The following is a 16,030-nucleotide window of genomic DNA, read 5'->3' as shown; positions in this document are numbered from 1 at the left end:
AAAGGGTAAAAGGTTCATAGGTTGGGTGCCAGATTTAGCAAATAAACATAAAGATAGTGAGCTTTTAGTTTGTCTCATGGGACATACTGACACTTAAAAATTTTATGTTGTAAATATAAAAAGTAAATTTAAAAAAAAAAAAGAGCTACTGCTAGCTTTTCTTTGCCATCCCAAGCTTGCTGTCATGAGCATCTGTCAATGTGTCTAGGACTCTGCGGAGCATGGGATGGGGCATGAGGCAGTAGAAGGCTCGCACTCCTGCTGCTGTGCACTCAGCACAGTTTTTGGTCCACTAATACCACCTTGGTACCACTTTTCTTTCTTAGTCCATTTCCTTGCTGGATCTCTTTATTTCTGCAACTTGCTGACTCCTATTCCAGCTTCAAACCTCTATCACCACTACCTTTCTCAGTTTTCACCCTCCCTTCATTCAACAATTTTTGAACATTGACTGCATGTCAGGAATATATTCTGCCCCCTTGTCCTATAAGAGGCTTGTTATTTTTCCCCCTGAATTTAGAGAAATGCTTTCCACTTAAGAACCCAGGTAGTAGTATAATTTGAGTAGTTGAGTGGGTAAGGAAATTTTACCACTTTTCTGGGGACAGACTACTTGAATGTCCAATTGGTGCAATTCAATGGGGGAAAGGATGCTGAAGTGACAAAAGGCAATGTCTCTGAATACAAATTCAGTTTGCTCTGTAGTTGCTTGGAGGAAGCCTGGTGTATCTAGAAATAAGCACAGCAGCAGAAGGTCCAAAAGGCTCACCATTGACTTAGATTCTACAAGCTTCCACCTGTCATTATGGAGAAAATTAACCTGAATAAAATTTGTGCTAACACCAGAATGCTATTCTGTACAGTTATTCTTTAGATGTGTCCATCTTGCATTTTTTTGTAGTGTACAATATTGTACATTTTGCTTTAATTTTGGCCCCGAGTTAAAGAGGAAATGTCCATCAGGTGAGTGACAAAGGAATGCTCAAAATCAAATTTTAATGGCTCAAGGGCCAAATCACACAAGAACGTTGGCATATTGCACCTTGGTTTTAATTCATTTTTAGGATGTTCTAACAAAAGTTACAAAACAAAACATGCTTATTCAATCTGATTATCTGTCTGAAAGTGAATGTAGCACCCTTCTCGTGAAAGCCTTTGTATTTCAGATCAACTAGGAAGGAAAACAGACATAAGCCTTTGGTATAATTTGTCCAAGATGCAGATTTTTAGAATTTATGCTTAGGATAAGGATTGCTAAGAATGGAGTGACATCTAATGTATTCAATGCACATAATCTAATAGTGCAGGCAAAGATGACACAGTATTTCACAGTATTTTGATAGCTCAAAACTGAAAACTGGTGCCATTTCTTTTTTTGCTGATAAAAAGATGACTTAAAAAGAGAGATGTGGACCTCTGATGGAAAAGTGGAAAATGAAAGTAAATGCCATTGTTCATAGTAACACTGAATCTAAGGAAATTTGGATTACTTAATATAAAATGTTAATTAAAGCTATATTCTCCAAAATGACTGGTTAATGAAATAGGATAATTAAGTTTACTTTTACACATAGGCAACATGTATTAAAATTAGGCCCTTTATTTAAATTTTTACATAATATTTTCATTAAAAACATGTTCTAGGGCCCTCCCTGGTGGTGTAGCAGGTTAAAGCACAGCACTAAGAAACTTAAGCCACTTCCACATGAGTTCGATCCCTGCCTGCCCTGGAGGAGATCCACATGGCGTGGCAGACCTCTCCTGGCCCGCTCGCTGCTCCCCTCAGCAGTATACTTCATTGATCTGCCTGTTCTGCTCCCCACTCTGTCTCTGGTGAATCCTCTCACCCTCTGCATCTCTGGCCTGTACCCCAGTTCTGTATGAATAAATAAATAAATCTTAAAAAAAAATGTTCTAGAGCCTCAAAATGGACAAAACAGCAGAACTATCATGGTAAAAATGTTTTTCCTGCCTCAACCACATGACTCTCGCGTGATACAATTTATGTAGAAAGAATCATGGTTTTGTCTGTACATACACATTTTCTCTGATTTTTCTACAGCTACTAAGAGGGGTGACTGAAGTTATTTAATAATTGGCGGAACAAAGGTGTTAAACCAAAGGAACCGTTGGTATATCTTCTGGTCCTTGGCTCAGGTGTGGGCGTGCTGCTGGAAGAACACAGGCCTGGATGCATGAAAATAGGAATCCCAGAGTAAAATGTTACCAAATGCCTAAGTGGGGATGTATTTGCAGTTCAAATTTTTAACCTAAATATAACATATCTTTTTAAAAAATGATAACAAAGTTCAAATTGCTTTTCCTATCATAAGTAGCTTTCTTTGATAGGTGTTAAAGGGTTTTTGCTGCATGTAAGGCATTGGTGTAGGCAAGTAGACATGAATAAAGACATTTTGAAATGTATTTTGGCTTAAAAACAAAACATCTGGATTTAATTTCTTATCTTCTGAAATATTGCCTTTTAAGATCAGTCTGATGAGAGATGAGTTAATATTGGAATAGTGACAATTTTGGATTAAAATATACCTCTAAAGTATCACATCTATTTTCAGAATCAATTTTAAGTGGCCACATAAGAAATCAAAGACAATCTTCAGTGGCTCCTTTTCAATTTCCCCTTGTTCCAGAACTACGCATGGACACAACATCAATTTATGAAACATTTTTTCTGTGGTCTGAAAGGTAAAAATGAAGTAAACTTCATAGAGAAGCCTTAAAACATCTTTCCAATCAATTTGGGTTTTCCCTTGGAAATAGCCAAGAGTTTCAAACCACAGTTCATCAAAGCTGGCTGGAGCTGGGGGGGTACTCCACCTCACAGCTTGAAGTGATAAAATGTCTGGCTCTGTGTCATAAATGCAGGAAGTTTCTTCCTGGCCGTTCTTGTCATGGCTACTTATTATGTGAAAAAGAAATTAAATTCTCTGGGAATAAACTGTCAATAATCTTTCCCAATCTCGCTGATTAATTCACCCTAAGTGAAATATTCTGTAGAAAGAAATGTATAGTTTGAGATACAATCTTTGAAAAAGAGTGTAATAACATGAAGTCATATGTAAGACAGCCAAAGGGTGGGAAATAGGCATCTTCCTAGGAACCAACCACTAGAGTAAAGATTGTTCTAGAAAAGGAGTGTTCTTAGAAGAGGGTAAAAAAAAAATTGTGAAATTCCTATATAATAGTGACTGGATTTAAGAGAAACAAAGCCAAAGGAACCTTCAGAGTGGCACAATTCAATATTTGGTACAAGGTCAACTGGTTAAAGATTTGGGGGAAATATATCACCTCACCAGACAGTACCTTAGTGCATAGCAAAACAACCCACACAATTTAGAACTTAATTTTTACAAAATAAAAACACAAAATTAATAAAAACCAGGGGATTGGCCTATTCTCTGGATTCTCTGGATAGGGAAGTGTTTTCTAAAATATAATGCAATTGTAGGAAAAAGACAAGTAATTTGGAAGTGGAAAAGACAAGAAATTTGATTAAGCCAATTTCAGAAATGACCATTTTAAAAATCCCTATAAACAAAACTGATAAATTTGAGAACAGTCTTTTGATATAATATCAAAAGGGCCTCTAAAGTCTTTATTATATAACAAAGTAAGATGCCTGATAAATTGCTTCAATCTTGAAAACCATTAGCTCTTAAACTCAAGCTGATAAGAACACAAAGGAAGGATTACACAGTAGCAATGTAATCAAAGCACGTTCCAGTCTGTTTATGAAATGTTATGGTGAAAAAAATACACAGGATAGGAGATAGCAACCGTAACTTCAAAAATTCCTGGCATACTGAAATACTACAAAAACTGTATTGGCTATCAGAATATTTGAGTTTTAGAGAGATTAAAGATGACTATCTCTTTCCTTCTGCTTCATTTTCAGAAAAAGACTAATTTCTAAGACATTAAGTACTTTACCTAACATCTCATGTCAGTCAGTTAATTCTGTTTCAGTAACTCATAATAGGACTATTGTTCAAAAAACAATTCAGAAACTTTTTTTAAAAAAAAATCTTAAAAATAATCTGATACATACCACTGTGTGGACTTGGTCAGAGGTACTCTGGATTTTCCCATTAACTTTGTTTTTACCTGACAAAAAACAAGGGAGAAGTGACATTCTCTTCATTCTTCTTTTTCCTAAATTGATTCCAGATCATTGTGAGGATAACTTTTCTAATTTGGGTACATTACTTTATTTACTATAATTTCAAGCACCAACTCCAATAATGAGTGAAGGAGTAACAGAAAACAAGCCCAGAACTCAATGTCTTCATGTCCAATTCTGAATGTGCCCAGATTTCCATCCTGAACATTTGTACACATCCAGTTTTTTTGGTTTAGATGACATTCAACAAGTCAGGGTTGGTTTAAACTGGCTTATAAGAGACAATGAATTTTTACTAACGCAAATATTTATCAGTTTTTTTAAAAAAACTACTCTAAATTAAAGACGTTAAAATATCAATATTCAGTTAATTCAGTTCACTCTACATTTTCTCAAATTCTAGAGATGGGAAGCATCTCATACTACACAACTAATAACAAAATTAAAACTTTGAGAATTAGGGAAAATAAATTGAAGAAAGCTTACTGAAATAGTTACAAACACTTACTTCCAACAATAGTCTTGTGGTTGAAAATCTTACTCCAAATTCCACCTTCTATGTTATCTTTCACTCCAAATTCATAAACTGTATTGGGCTTTAGATTTTCGACAATTGTTTCAGTGGCTGGGCAGAGTTGAAAAACCCATTTCTTTTCCTTATCCTTCTCTCGATAGCGAATTGTATAAACCCTATGGAATAAACCAAATTTAATGCTTTAAAAACACAAGGAGATTCAAAATGTTATTTTAAGCACATCATGAGTCCCATACTTTGAAGACTACATTTAGTTCTGGCTTCTGTTTATATTTTTTAAGAATTTGCAGAGAACATGAAATAAATGATCACTTCTACTTTTATTTATTAATTGCAAGTTAGGGGAAATTTGCAGGGCAGTCATGGTTTGACAGAATTTCAGCCCCTACCATTCTATTACTTGTTACTTGACAAAATGAAAATTGAAAAACAATGAATGCTATGCATCAAGTAGAGAATAGGCATCATTTTATGAATACTAGATTGGTTAGCCTCATAACTGCATTGTTTTAATCCATTTTCTCTGATGGAAAATGTGCAGTATCATTCAGTTTTATAAAAGAGGAAAATGAGATCCTAACATACATCCAAGACTTTCTTGTTAAGGGTGAAATTTTCTACCTTTATAAAAATAGTCATAACCAGTAATAAAGCTAACAGTACAATTAGAAAAGCCAAACGGATAAATGGCAAAGTAATGATAATCTCAACCATAATAATTTTGCACCTTTATCACGTTAGTTTTCACATATTACATCACTTAATTATCACAAAAACATTCCAAATGGTGGAAATTATTAAACTGATTCTACAAATTATGTAACTATGTATGGATTTTCAAAAGATCACAGCTTGCCCAGTGTCACCCAGCTAGTGACTTTTATCACTGGCAGCAGCTGAACCAGGAATGCAAAGGAAAATTCTCTGGTTCTGCTATCAACAACTCACTTAATAGAGCAGCAGATCAGAACAGGGAATTGTATTACTACTGCATGTGTAATGAGAAATGGATGAGCTAGTGGGACACGTATTCATGTAGCCAGATTGTACCAGCAAAATAGTGATAACACCTGCAGAATGATACTGTTTCATTTATCCTCTAGTAAGTGTTAAAACACAAGAGATTACTATATATTATCCTGGCATTGTTAAGGAATAACAAATATTAGGACAACAAACCATTTATGATAGTGCTTTGCCTCCCAAAGACCAGGTAAGGAACATAAAAGTACTTAGAGGTGGGGCCAACAGATAAACATTGTAAATATATAAAGGTTGTCATGCGTGATCATGGAAACATAGGTGTTTGTTATACTATTTTAGGTTATTTCTTATTAATTTTAATTTTTCTTTAAAAAAAAAGTACCTTTTCCCCATTCACATTTCAGCAAAATGAAATGGACTAAGACTCAAGTCAATTGCTTTTATTTAAAGTTTTAAGAAGTTACTCATTTACTCATGTGAAATATGTTCATTGAGCTCTGGCACCAAGTTCATTATGATGCAAAACAACCAGCCCAAATCTCTGGAAGTGAGGGACAGGACTGGCTACCTAATTTATGGGCTTAATGCGAAGGGAAACCATGCCGCCCTGTGCTCAAAATCAAATTCAGAACTTCAAGATGGGGACAGGGAAGCATTAAACCAAGCATGTAAATGGGGAAGTCTATGAAGCAAGGAGGTTAAAAAGGCACAGAAAGAGCAATGCAGTTGCCCATACTTCCTGCTAGTCACCAACCACTGAAACCATTCATTAGTTTGTCTTTTGTACAAGCTGCTCCGTAGGCTTCAGTCCCACATCCCATAGTAACAAAAATCAGAATGAGGGAAGGAGTTTGGCTGACCCAGTTACAACACTACCTGCTCCTGGGAACAAATTTTATACAATTTTAACCCTTTGTGTCCTGACAAAACATCAGCATTGATTCATGAAACATTTCTTAGTAAGTATGCTACATGGAGTTTTTGTTGTTATCTCTGCCCAGGCTATTATAGAATTTTAGTGAAATGCTGAGATGCTAAAATCAGACCAGATGGGCCACCACAATTATGTATCTCTAGTTTGGAAACATTTCTGAGGTTCTGGATTACTTGTATGATCTGGGAGGCCCACTGCACTAACACAGCAAGCAAGGGCCAGATTCCAAACTTTCCATTGAGTTTGATTTCATGCCACCTTCCTAGGACTAATAGGGCAAAAATGTTCTCTTCTAAAAGTGATCCATACGTTAAAAAAATATCCAGGGCCCTCCCTGGTGGTGCAGTGGGTTAAGCACAGCACCAAGAAGCTAAAGCCACTTCAGCAGGAGTTCAAACCCTGCCCCGGGGTGCTCCACATAGCATGGCAGACCTCTCCTGTCTCGCCCGCTGCTCCCCTCAGCAGTGTACTCTTGTCAGTCGGCCTGTTCTGCTCCCTACTCTGTGGTGAAGCCTCTCATCGTCCTTGCACTTCTGGCTTGTACCCCAGTTCTGCATGCATAAATAAAGCTTTAAAAAAAATCCAGCTTTACCCATGGGGATTACAACTGAGATAGAAAAAGGCACAAAATGATGTAAAAATAAATTATTTTATTATTTAAATATTAGTATTTTTAGATTACAAAGCATTTGAAAATCCCTCACTTATTCAGAGTTTGTCAGTAAAATTAAATATACAGACTTCTAGTCTTCTCTGTCAGATTTACCATCATTAACACTGGGTTAATTGGTAATTGTTAATGTAAGGAAGTTGCAAATTGTAAAAGTGAGAGCAGACAAAACTATATAGCTATAAAGGAGTGAATTAAAGTCTTGATTTTAAAGCAAAAAAAATATTATTGTATTACAATAAACTACTACAATTACTTTATTACAATAAACAGCTATAGCTAGCACACAATAAGAACTCCATAGATATGTATACAATGGGTACATAGGTGCTTGCTTATAAGGTCATTCCAAAGAAAGAATGTAATTGCTTTAAATGAGCAACAATTCAATCACCTTAAGCACAGGTCTACAATTTATATAACATTTTATAAAGTGTCACTGCATTAAGGCCTCACCCAAACATAAATTTCCAAGAGAATCAATGCAAAATAAAAGGAAAAAAACCCACAGTAAATGTTTACATTTAGCCTTGAAAAAAAAATGGAATAAGTCAGGTGAACTGACACTACATAAGGAGCAAAAGGAATCATAGTAGCTTCCAGCATTAGGAAGGACTTTGTATTTCCTGTTCTGTTGTGTGTTCACTATGATGTCACAGAGTCCCCATTACTGTCTGAGGACATCCAGGATGAAACACTGATCACATCATTTTCTGTGGATGATTAAACTCAGACAAAAGCACAGGAGAGGCAGCAAATCTACTAAAAATATTAACAATGGCTTGGTAGTTATCATCACACCAGGCCTCTGGATATCTGCTCTAGCCGTTGGATTTTAAGAAACAGTGCAACTCCCATCACAGTGTGGTGTATGAAATTGTATTGAAAGTGGTATTTGGGTTGACTGGCATAGTTCTGTGCTTGGACGATAATTGCTTTCATAGCTAAAAAAAAAAAAAAAAAATCCATAGCTCCTCAAATTGTAGTGCAGAAGGCAGGTGGTGGCTTGGCTTGGCTTGAGTGCCTGTCAGCTGTGAACTAGTAGTGTTGTTAAGGGGAAGGATGTCCTAAAAGAACTCTGCAGAGTCTTGTGGACTCCACACCCTACTCCAGCTTTCTGGATTTCACCCCTTACTCCAGTGAGCTCCAAAACCTGTTACAGGATAGCCTAGAGTGAACTTGGGCTGCCTGTCTGTGGGGCCTCACCTGAGGCTCAAAATGTAGTTTTCTGCAGACACACACAAAAAGGGTAATGGGTTTATTTACAGAAGGGGACAGGAAAAGGAACGAGAGAGGGATACAAAGTAACTGGAATACTTTACCAGCTCAGTTAACTTGGAGCTCTAGTAACACTGCTAGCTAGCCCCAGTCACACCGTCTGAGAGCAGTTGCTCTAGGGAGAGAGAGAATCGTTACCTCTCCAGGAATGTCAGTTGGAAAACTGCTCCCTATTTATCCCCCAAAGTCCCAGAATGCCTGCTTAGTTCTGCCCTTAGGTCCTTGCAATTCTCTCCTTGGTACTGCTGGGAGTTGTAGTTTCTAATTACTGGAGTAGGGGGTGGAATCCAGAAAGCTGGAGTAGGGGTGGAGTCCACCAGACTCTGCAGAGTTCTTTTAGGACATCCTTCCCTTTAGAATTTGAGTGCCTGTCTGCTGTGAACTAGTAGTGTGACCTCTGGGGAGTCCCTGCTGACTCAGTTTTCTCCATTGAGACAGGGGTGTGAGGTGAGAACATATGTGAGATCCTTTCTGTTTCTAAAAAGTAATTGTGGATACCTATCAGATATTCTCGAATAAAATACATGAGGCAGAGGGACATACCATGAACAGAATTCATGGCATAACTACAGGGATATACCTAAAGGAGAAATTAAACATCAAAGTAAATAAAGTAAATGCTTGATAAATGTGATTGGATTGGCCATCTTATTTGGGGTGGTATATTCTATTCTAGCAGTATTTTATTCCTATATAATTAACTACTATTGCATTTCCTAAAACCGGTGGCCCACACACTTTTTGTTATCCTCACACCAAGGGCACATCTGATACTCTTTTCATCAGCATTGCTGCTACTTTGTGCCTTTGTGGATCTAATTACTGGCTTTAATTCTTCTTCTTCCCTCCCAAGCCTCTCCCCGCTCCACCCCCCGCCTTTCCACGCCTGTTTCCAACGTTTTCCCTTCTCAAAAAAAAAAAAAATAATAATAATCTTGATAACTTTATTCCATTGACTTACTATCCAACCTTTTTCTTTATTCCTTAAGGAACTTTGAGTCTACAAGTTGTTAAAATATTTTCTGGGCTATCAAAACAAAAATACTTCTTGTCCACACGGTTATATTTTATTGCCGTAAAATTGGTTTACAACACTGTACATGTCCTGTTCACACTTCCTCAGATCTATGTTGCCAGCTAACCCCCATCACTCAGAGCACCCCATTGCTAATATTACCATACACCATTAGGCCCCTCCTCCTTTCACCCCCACCCTCAACTCACCTCTGGAAGCCTTTAGCTATGGTCACATGCTTGGGTTTATTTTGGTTTGGTTTCATATGTTCTTAAGCTCTGTTTTTCTGTATTTCACATAGTGAATTTATCCAGTATTTGTCTTTCTCTTGATTTACTTTACTCAGCATGATCATCTGCAGCTCCAGCCATGTTGTCACTATCTTTTAACACAAAATTTCTTACAAGTAATGTTTTCTCCACTTTATTACCACTCATAATGCCTAAATCCCTATGTACTCTGATGTCTAATTTGTAATGGAATTAAACAACAACTACCTAGAATTCCTAACTAATTTCAAATCTTTTCATCTTCTGTCCTACTCCTGTTGACGTCTCTTCTCTCCTCACGTTCAGTGGTGCCTGCCTGATTTCTCCAGCGCTTGTCTCTTCTCTACATGATCAATTCATGTCCTTGTTTTTGAACCATCACCATGATTTTTAGGTTGGTCAACCATTTCCAAAATTTCATTTTCATGTATGCACTCACTGCTTTCTGCTAAAGCCCAAGAAAAGAAATTTCTGGTGATTTGGATGCTCTTTAGAATGGAATTGCTTGCCCAAACTGGCAAGAATAACAAGGAAATTATTACCAAAAGAAGCACACCCAGTATCATTGACTGAGTACTCACTGCATACTAAACATCCTGTTAGCCATGTAACACAGGCCCTTTCATTTGATTCTAACAACCTGTGAAATATTACCATTATTCCCATTTTACAGATGGGAAAACCAAGTCTTAAAATATTAAAACAAGTTCTCCAAGGTCACTTGGTTAATAATAAAGCAATATTTTATCCTCAACATTCACACTCACTGCAGATGGGAGATGTTGCAGAGGATGGCTGCAAAGGCTGAAGGAACTGACTCAGTGCATTATATGGTTTGTTCCTGACAGTCCATTTACTTACCCATTCTATGTTTGTTGAAACCTGTTGTAAAACATGATGCAGGGAGAAAACAAGTAGGACATCATGACTGTCTTTAAAAAATGAGCAGAGCAGTCTAAGGATTTTGGGTATGGCACTCTATAGCCTGAACTTATGAAACAGACAGATTGCACCTTAAGTTATATCCCTGTGATCTGTTTTAAAGCAGACCATCCTATTCAGATCCAGGAACAACAGAGCAGGACAGATTTAAACCATTTGTTAGAGGCACAACTCATACATTCCTTGAGATGGAATTTTGGAGAGATTCTATGCTTCCCTTTACTAGGCTTTTGGGAGCTGAAGGAGATTCTTCAGCAGGTGAACAAAGTAATCAGTGATGGAGGAGCTATGCTTAGCACAAGAATTAGAAAGAAAGTGGAGGGAGGAATCTTAATATGCTATAGTCCAGAAACAATGAAGGAATGAAACACAAAAGAAATAGAATGAAGAAAATTTATCTCAGCTATATTTCTATGAAGGAAATGATGAGACTAGACTCATAATTATAAACATGGCTTAGGTGAGGATACACAGATGACCCAGTGAGAGTTCTGTTTCATATGGGAGAGGGAGTGTAGGAAGCAAGCCAAGGAAGATAAAGAGAAAAATCTAAATTAAAAATAAAGAATTCAAGAATTGAAGGGTGGCCAAAGTTCTACTCAGACATTAAAAAGAGTAAGAACTGAGAAACCTACTGGATTTAACAATTAAATCCAAGTTAATAAGCTAAACTTGCAGTGGAATGATAAAAAGGGGACCGAAGTCAGTGAGAGGAAATAAGGACTGCATGGGTTGTTTAGAAAACAAGAATGCAAGGGTGAATCACGCTAAGAAGCCCCAGAATTAAAAGAGATAAAAAAGTAGTTTGGAAGATTTAACAGAATAGACAGAAGAATTTATCTTCTTCAAATTAGTTTTAAATTAGGGTGAAAAGTATTACAGTACCTCAAAAACTAATGATAAATGAGGTGATTATTTCAAGAGAAAAAAAACCCTACTTTAACCTGCAATGGTGAGTCATAAAAGTGAAATTCCTGACATTTCATAATTTATACTGAATATAATTAGCACATATTTTCAAGGGTTTACTGTGTTTCAGCTACTAGCCTGGAAATTAGGAAATAATACTGGTTAAGGTACACATGGCTCCTTGTTCTCGTAGATCCTAAAATTTACATGGGTAACAAGAGACTGGAATCAGTCAAGTGAGAACTCATAGAAATTGAAAATATCCACTTCTTAAAAACTTGGGAATAAAAAAGGCAAGAGCATGCACTGGACCAGCTGAAACAAGGAACCTCATTCTACACCAAGACTGATGAGAACAGCATGAACATGTTAGAAAATTTGAAAATGATCTCTAAATGAATCATAAAGCTTTATTTAACAAGTTGGCAAAGTAGCAAAAACTAAGCAGGCTTGAATGCTTAAACAAGTTGGAAATCTGGGAAGGGTCAAATTAGCTCTTAATGATGAAATAAATTTTGGTTAAAAACATGTTTTACTCTTCATCGGGTCATTTGAAAAGCTTTCTTATGACCTTAAATACACCGAAGAGAAATGCGTATGTTCTTCCTCTCAAAGTCTGTTAAGAATAATAACTCTACACTAAGAGTGTCTACTAACACTTCACCGTGAACTCAGAAAAAGATTTAAGAGCGTGGGAGAGCCTTAAGTACCCTCTGCAAACAGGAACAGAAATATATGCCCTGAAGGCCAGAGTGGCACTCCATTAACATTACCAAGTGAAAAACCAGAACAGCAGTTTACTCACTGACAACTTAGTTTGCAAGATCTTTAGTACAGAAAAGATGAAGCTCTGAAAAACCAAAGTAAAGTGATTTTTTATTAATCCAGCTTCACACAAAGCGCCACATACTAGCATTCAATGGACTAAAAAACTGATACCAGTGTTCCTGTAGCAAACCATGAGCATTCAGATTTCAATGGTTTTGGTTGATACTACCAAAGGTAACATCAGCTACATTAATGTTCTAATATTTAATTATTTCATATAACTATGCTTATTCTAACCTTCTGAATTAGTCTAAACTTTAAAAACAATATGTATCATTATGTAAAGATAGATTTCTCCAAGTCTGCTTCCAATTGCACTAACTTAGAGCTCTAGTTTGTTTGCTTACGACATGTACAATATTTTCAGAGATTTTAAATAATGATTATTATTTGTTCTCAGACTTCATAGACTTTAAATGTCAATTTTTTATTAATTGTAGTAACTAGGGAAAAAGAAGGCATAGGTCAATGAAATCCACAAGGAATCCAAGTGGTTTTTTTTGGTCATTACTGCTTAATTCTTCACTTTTGTCATATCCTGATTGTTCCCTAATTTTGTCTATGAGGCCCGGATTCTCCCACCCACGAAGGTTTGAAAGTATATTGTCATGTTATTATTATAGAACTTAAAAACTTTACACCAAATGGAGTTATTGAGAATATTGTGATTGAGGAGCATGAATCATCTATTTGATAAGAACAGTTAGGGGATATGAACAACGGATGCAGGTGCATGTGGCTGGGTAGGCTGGGCCTTCAGATCATTTTCCTCGGTTCAACCTCCACCAGGTCATGCTCCTCTACCTTTCTCCCTGCCCTTTTTGGCAGCATCCACCAGTTTGAATCCGTGCAAACACAGCAACATTTATAGGTTAGAATGAATCATTAGATAAAATCTTTCATGCACAAGTTAGTAGGACCAATTGAAACTGCAAAAAAGGCCATAGGGGAGAAGAGGCTAGAGTATCCAAATTACACTATGTGAATTTACAGGTTACTGAAACTCAAGTACTTATCAAAAAGTTAAATAACCGTTAAACCTGCTCCATTTGCTAGAATATCAAATTGCCTCCCTTTCCTCTTCCCTTCTTTCTTCTGTTTAAATAAAAACTAAAAAATGAGGAAAAGAAAACAGTCCACAAATGTTTATTTTCTCAGCATTGGCACCCTTGGCCAATCCACTAAAAACTGGAATTATCACAAAAAAGCATATTTTTAAAAGTCTCATTTTCCAAACAAAATAACTTATGGTATTAGTGGTGGGTACAATAGGAATATTTCGGATTCTTTGAAACATCTCAAAATTATTTTTCAAAAAATTTGGTTTTGGCAACATTGTCTACATGTCCTTTTCCAAGATTTCTTCCTCAGACTAAGGACATGCAAAGGAAATTTAATTTTTCCCCTTTCTTAGTCTAGATTTCCTAATCAAAGTCATATGAAAGGTAGTTTGCAGAACTTAGAAACATTTTTGAAGGTTGTTCTTTAAATGTAGACAAATACAAGTTTTAAAACACTATCAAAATAGACATGGCCCAAAAGAACATGAGGAAAGGTTCAGTATTTTTTTTTACACAGGAGCTACATATTAAAACAGTAGTAAACTACAATTACATACGGTAATTAAAGTGAAATATGTTGTCAACATGAATTTGGTGAGGACATGGGGGCAAACACAACTCACCCACATTGCTCACAGGAATATAAATGAGAAAAATCAGGCTAAAAAAATCATCAAGAATACATCTCCCTTGTCATCCTAGTGTTCATCTAGGATAAACTGTAACAATCTTTACAAGGACCTTGGGGGTTTGATGGTGGTGGGTATAGTGTGGTAACATATAGATGAAGAGATGTGACCCTATGCCTCTGAACAGTGGAGTGTTGAAAACCAAGGTTACCTTAAAAAAAAAATAAGAATACCTGCAAAAGTCTTGTTTTGTGTAAGAGCAAGAATGTTTATGAAATGTATATTAATAAAAACCAAAAATAAGACACAATTCAGGTGTGCACCATCAAGATAAGGGCACATTCTGGAAGCTTCACATAATTGAATACTACTCAGGAATAAAAAAGGATTAAGCTACAGTCACGTGTCACTTAACCATATTTCAGTTGACCATTGTCTAACTGCATTTCCAAGACAGATCCCCGTAAGCAAGCAATACATGTCTGTATTGTTGCTGGCAATGTCTGAATACAGCTCAAAAACAACCTGAATGAAGGAATACACACATCGAAAGAGAACATATTATGTGACTGTTCATGTGGAATTCTAAAATAGGCAAAACTAATCTATGGTGATACAAATAAATCAGTGATTGTTTCTAATGGAAGATATTTGCTAGGGTAATGAACATTTTTTATTTTTGATGGGGTGTGGTAATACATAATTATGCATGTTTTTCATAATTGATCAAACTGTACTTCTAAAATCTGTTTATTTTACATTTAAATTATGCCTCAATAACGACTACTATATCAAAAAAGAGAAACAACTTCTTTATCAATGTACCACCTTATAAATAATAAGTGAACATCATTTTATAAGCAATGCAGACATCATATACTGCAGTTAGCATGGTTCCTGACATATAGAAAACTCCATGTACGTGTACTGGACAGATGAATTGGAATTTTAAAATGTACTTATGATTTTTCTTAATTTGTTCTGCCAGGCAAGTTCCCAAGTGATTTTAAATGTGATACTACTTAGTTTGGAGACCACACCATGGAACTACGACTTCTATAATAATTCTCCAGGGATCAAATCATCCTTTTCAACCAAAGGTCAATCTTGCCAACTCTTAACAGTCTTTCCTAAACTACTTACAATCTCATCCTCAGATTTTTTATTGCCCTTCTCATGGATACTTCCCAATTACTGTTTGGTTTATTCTCCATGGAGGTTATTCTTTGGAAAACAAAAATACTTGCATGTGTTTTCTATTCAAGCAGATAACTCCCTCAATAGCCTAATAAGTGCCTTCTCTCTCCCTACACCTAGAATAGGCTATACAACTAACAGATAGCCTGTAAATGCTAACGTTCCTTCTATCTATACATTCCTGGAAAACATGCACATATATTATAAAAGCAAATGTAATTTTCAGATGAAAAATAAAACCTTCTATGAAGGTGAGTTACCTGTCATTAGGACAGTGAGTCGGCAATGTCCAGTCATGGTGTGGGTTGATGAGGAAACCCCAAGACAAGAAGACTGAACTTGGGGTCAGGGTGCCAACCACCAGCTGGAGAGGCTTGCGGGTACGTGCTTTACCTGTGGCAGGAACATACAGGTTAATTTTTTTTAATATTTATTTATTCATACAGAACTGGGGTACAGGCCAGAGATGTGGAGGGTGAGAGAATTCACCAGGGACAGAGTGGAGAGCAGAACAGGCAGATCAATGAAGTACACTGCTGAGGGGAGCAGCGGGCAGGCCAGGAGAGGTCTGCCACGCCATGTGGATCTCCTCCAGGGCAGGCAGGGATCGAACTCATGTCGAAGTGGCTTAAGCTTCTTAG

General features: G+C 36.6%; 1 protein-coding gene across 1 annotated transcript in view; it reads right to left on the bottom strand.

Annotated features, from left to right (window-relative positions):
* The window catches only part of ABI3BP (ABI family, member 3 (NESH) binding protein), a 199,881-nt gene that overhangs the window by 108,961 nt on the left and 74,890 nt on the right, over positions 1 to 16,030 (bottom strand). Inside the window, exons 4-6 of the mRNA XM_012732963.1 lie at positions 15,650 to 15,782; positions 4,647 to 4,828; positions 4,067 to 4,122 (exon numbers count right to left, since the gene is read on the bottom strand). Of these exons, the coding sequence (XP_012588417.1) occupies positions 4,067 to 4,122; positions 4,647 to 4,828; positions 15,650 to 15,782 (371 nt within the window). The remainder of the gene's footprint in view (positions 1 to 4,066; positions 4,123 to 4,646; positions 4,829 to 15,649; positions 15,783 to 16,030) is intronic.

This window comes from Condylura cristata, unplaced genomic scaffold (assembly GCF_000260355.1).
Source record: "Condylura cristata isolate star-nosed mole 26May11 unplaced genomic scaffold, ConCri1.0 scaffold00003, whole genome shotgun sequence".
Lineage (NCBI taxonomy): Eukaryota > Metazoa > Chordata > Mammalia > Eulipotyphla > Talpidae > Condylura > Condylura cristata.
This window is presented reverse-complemented; position numbering and strand designations above follow the sequence as displayed.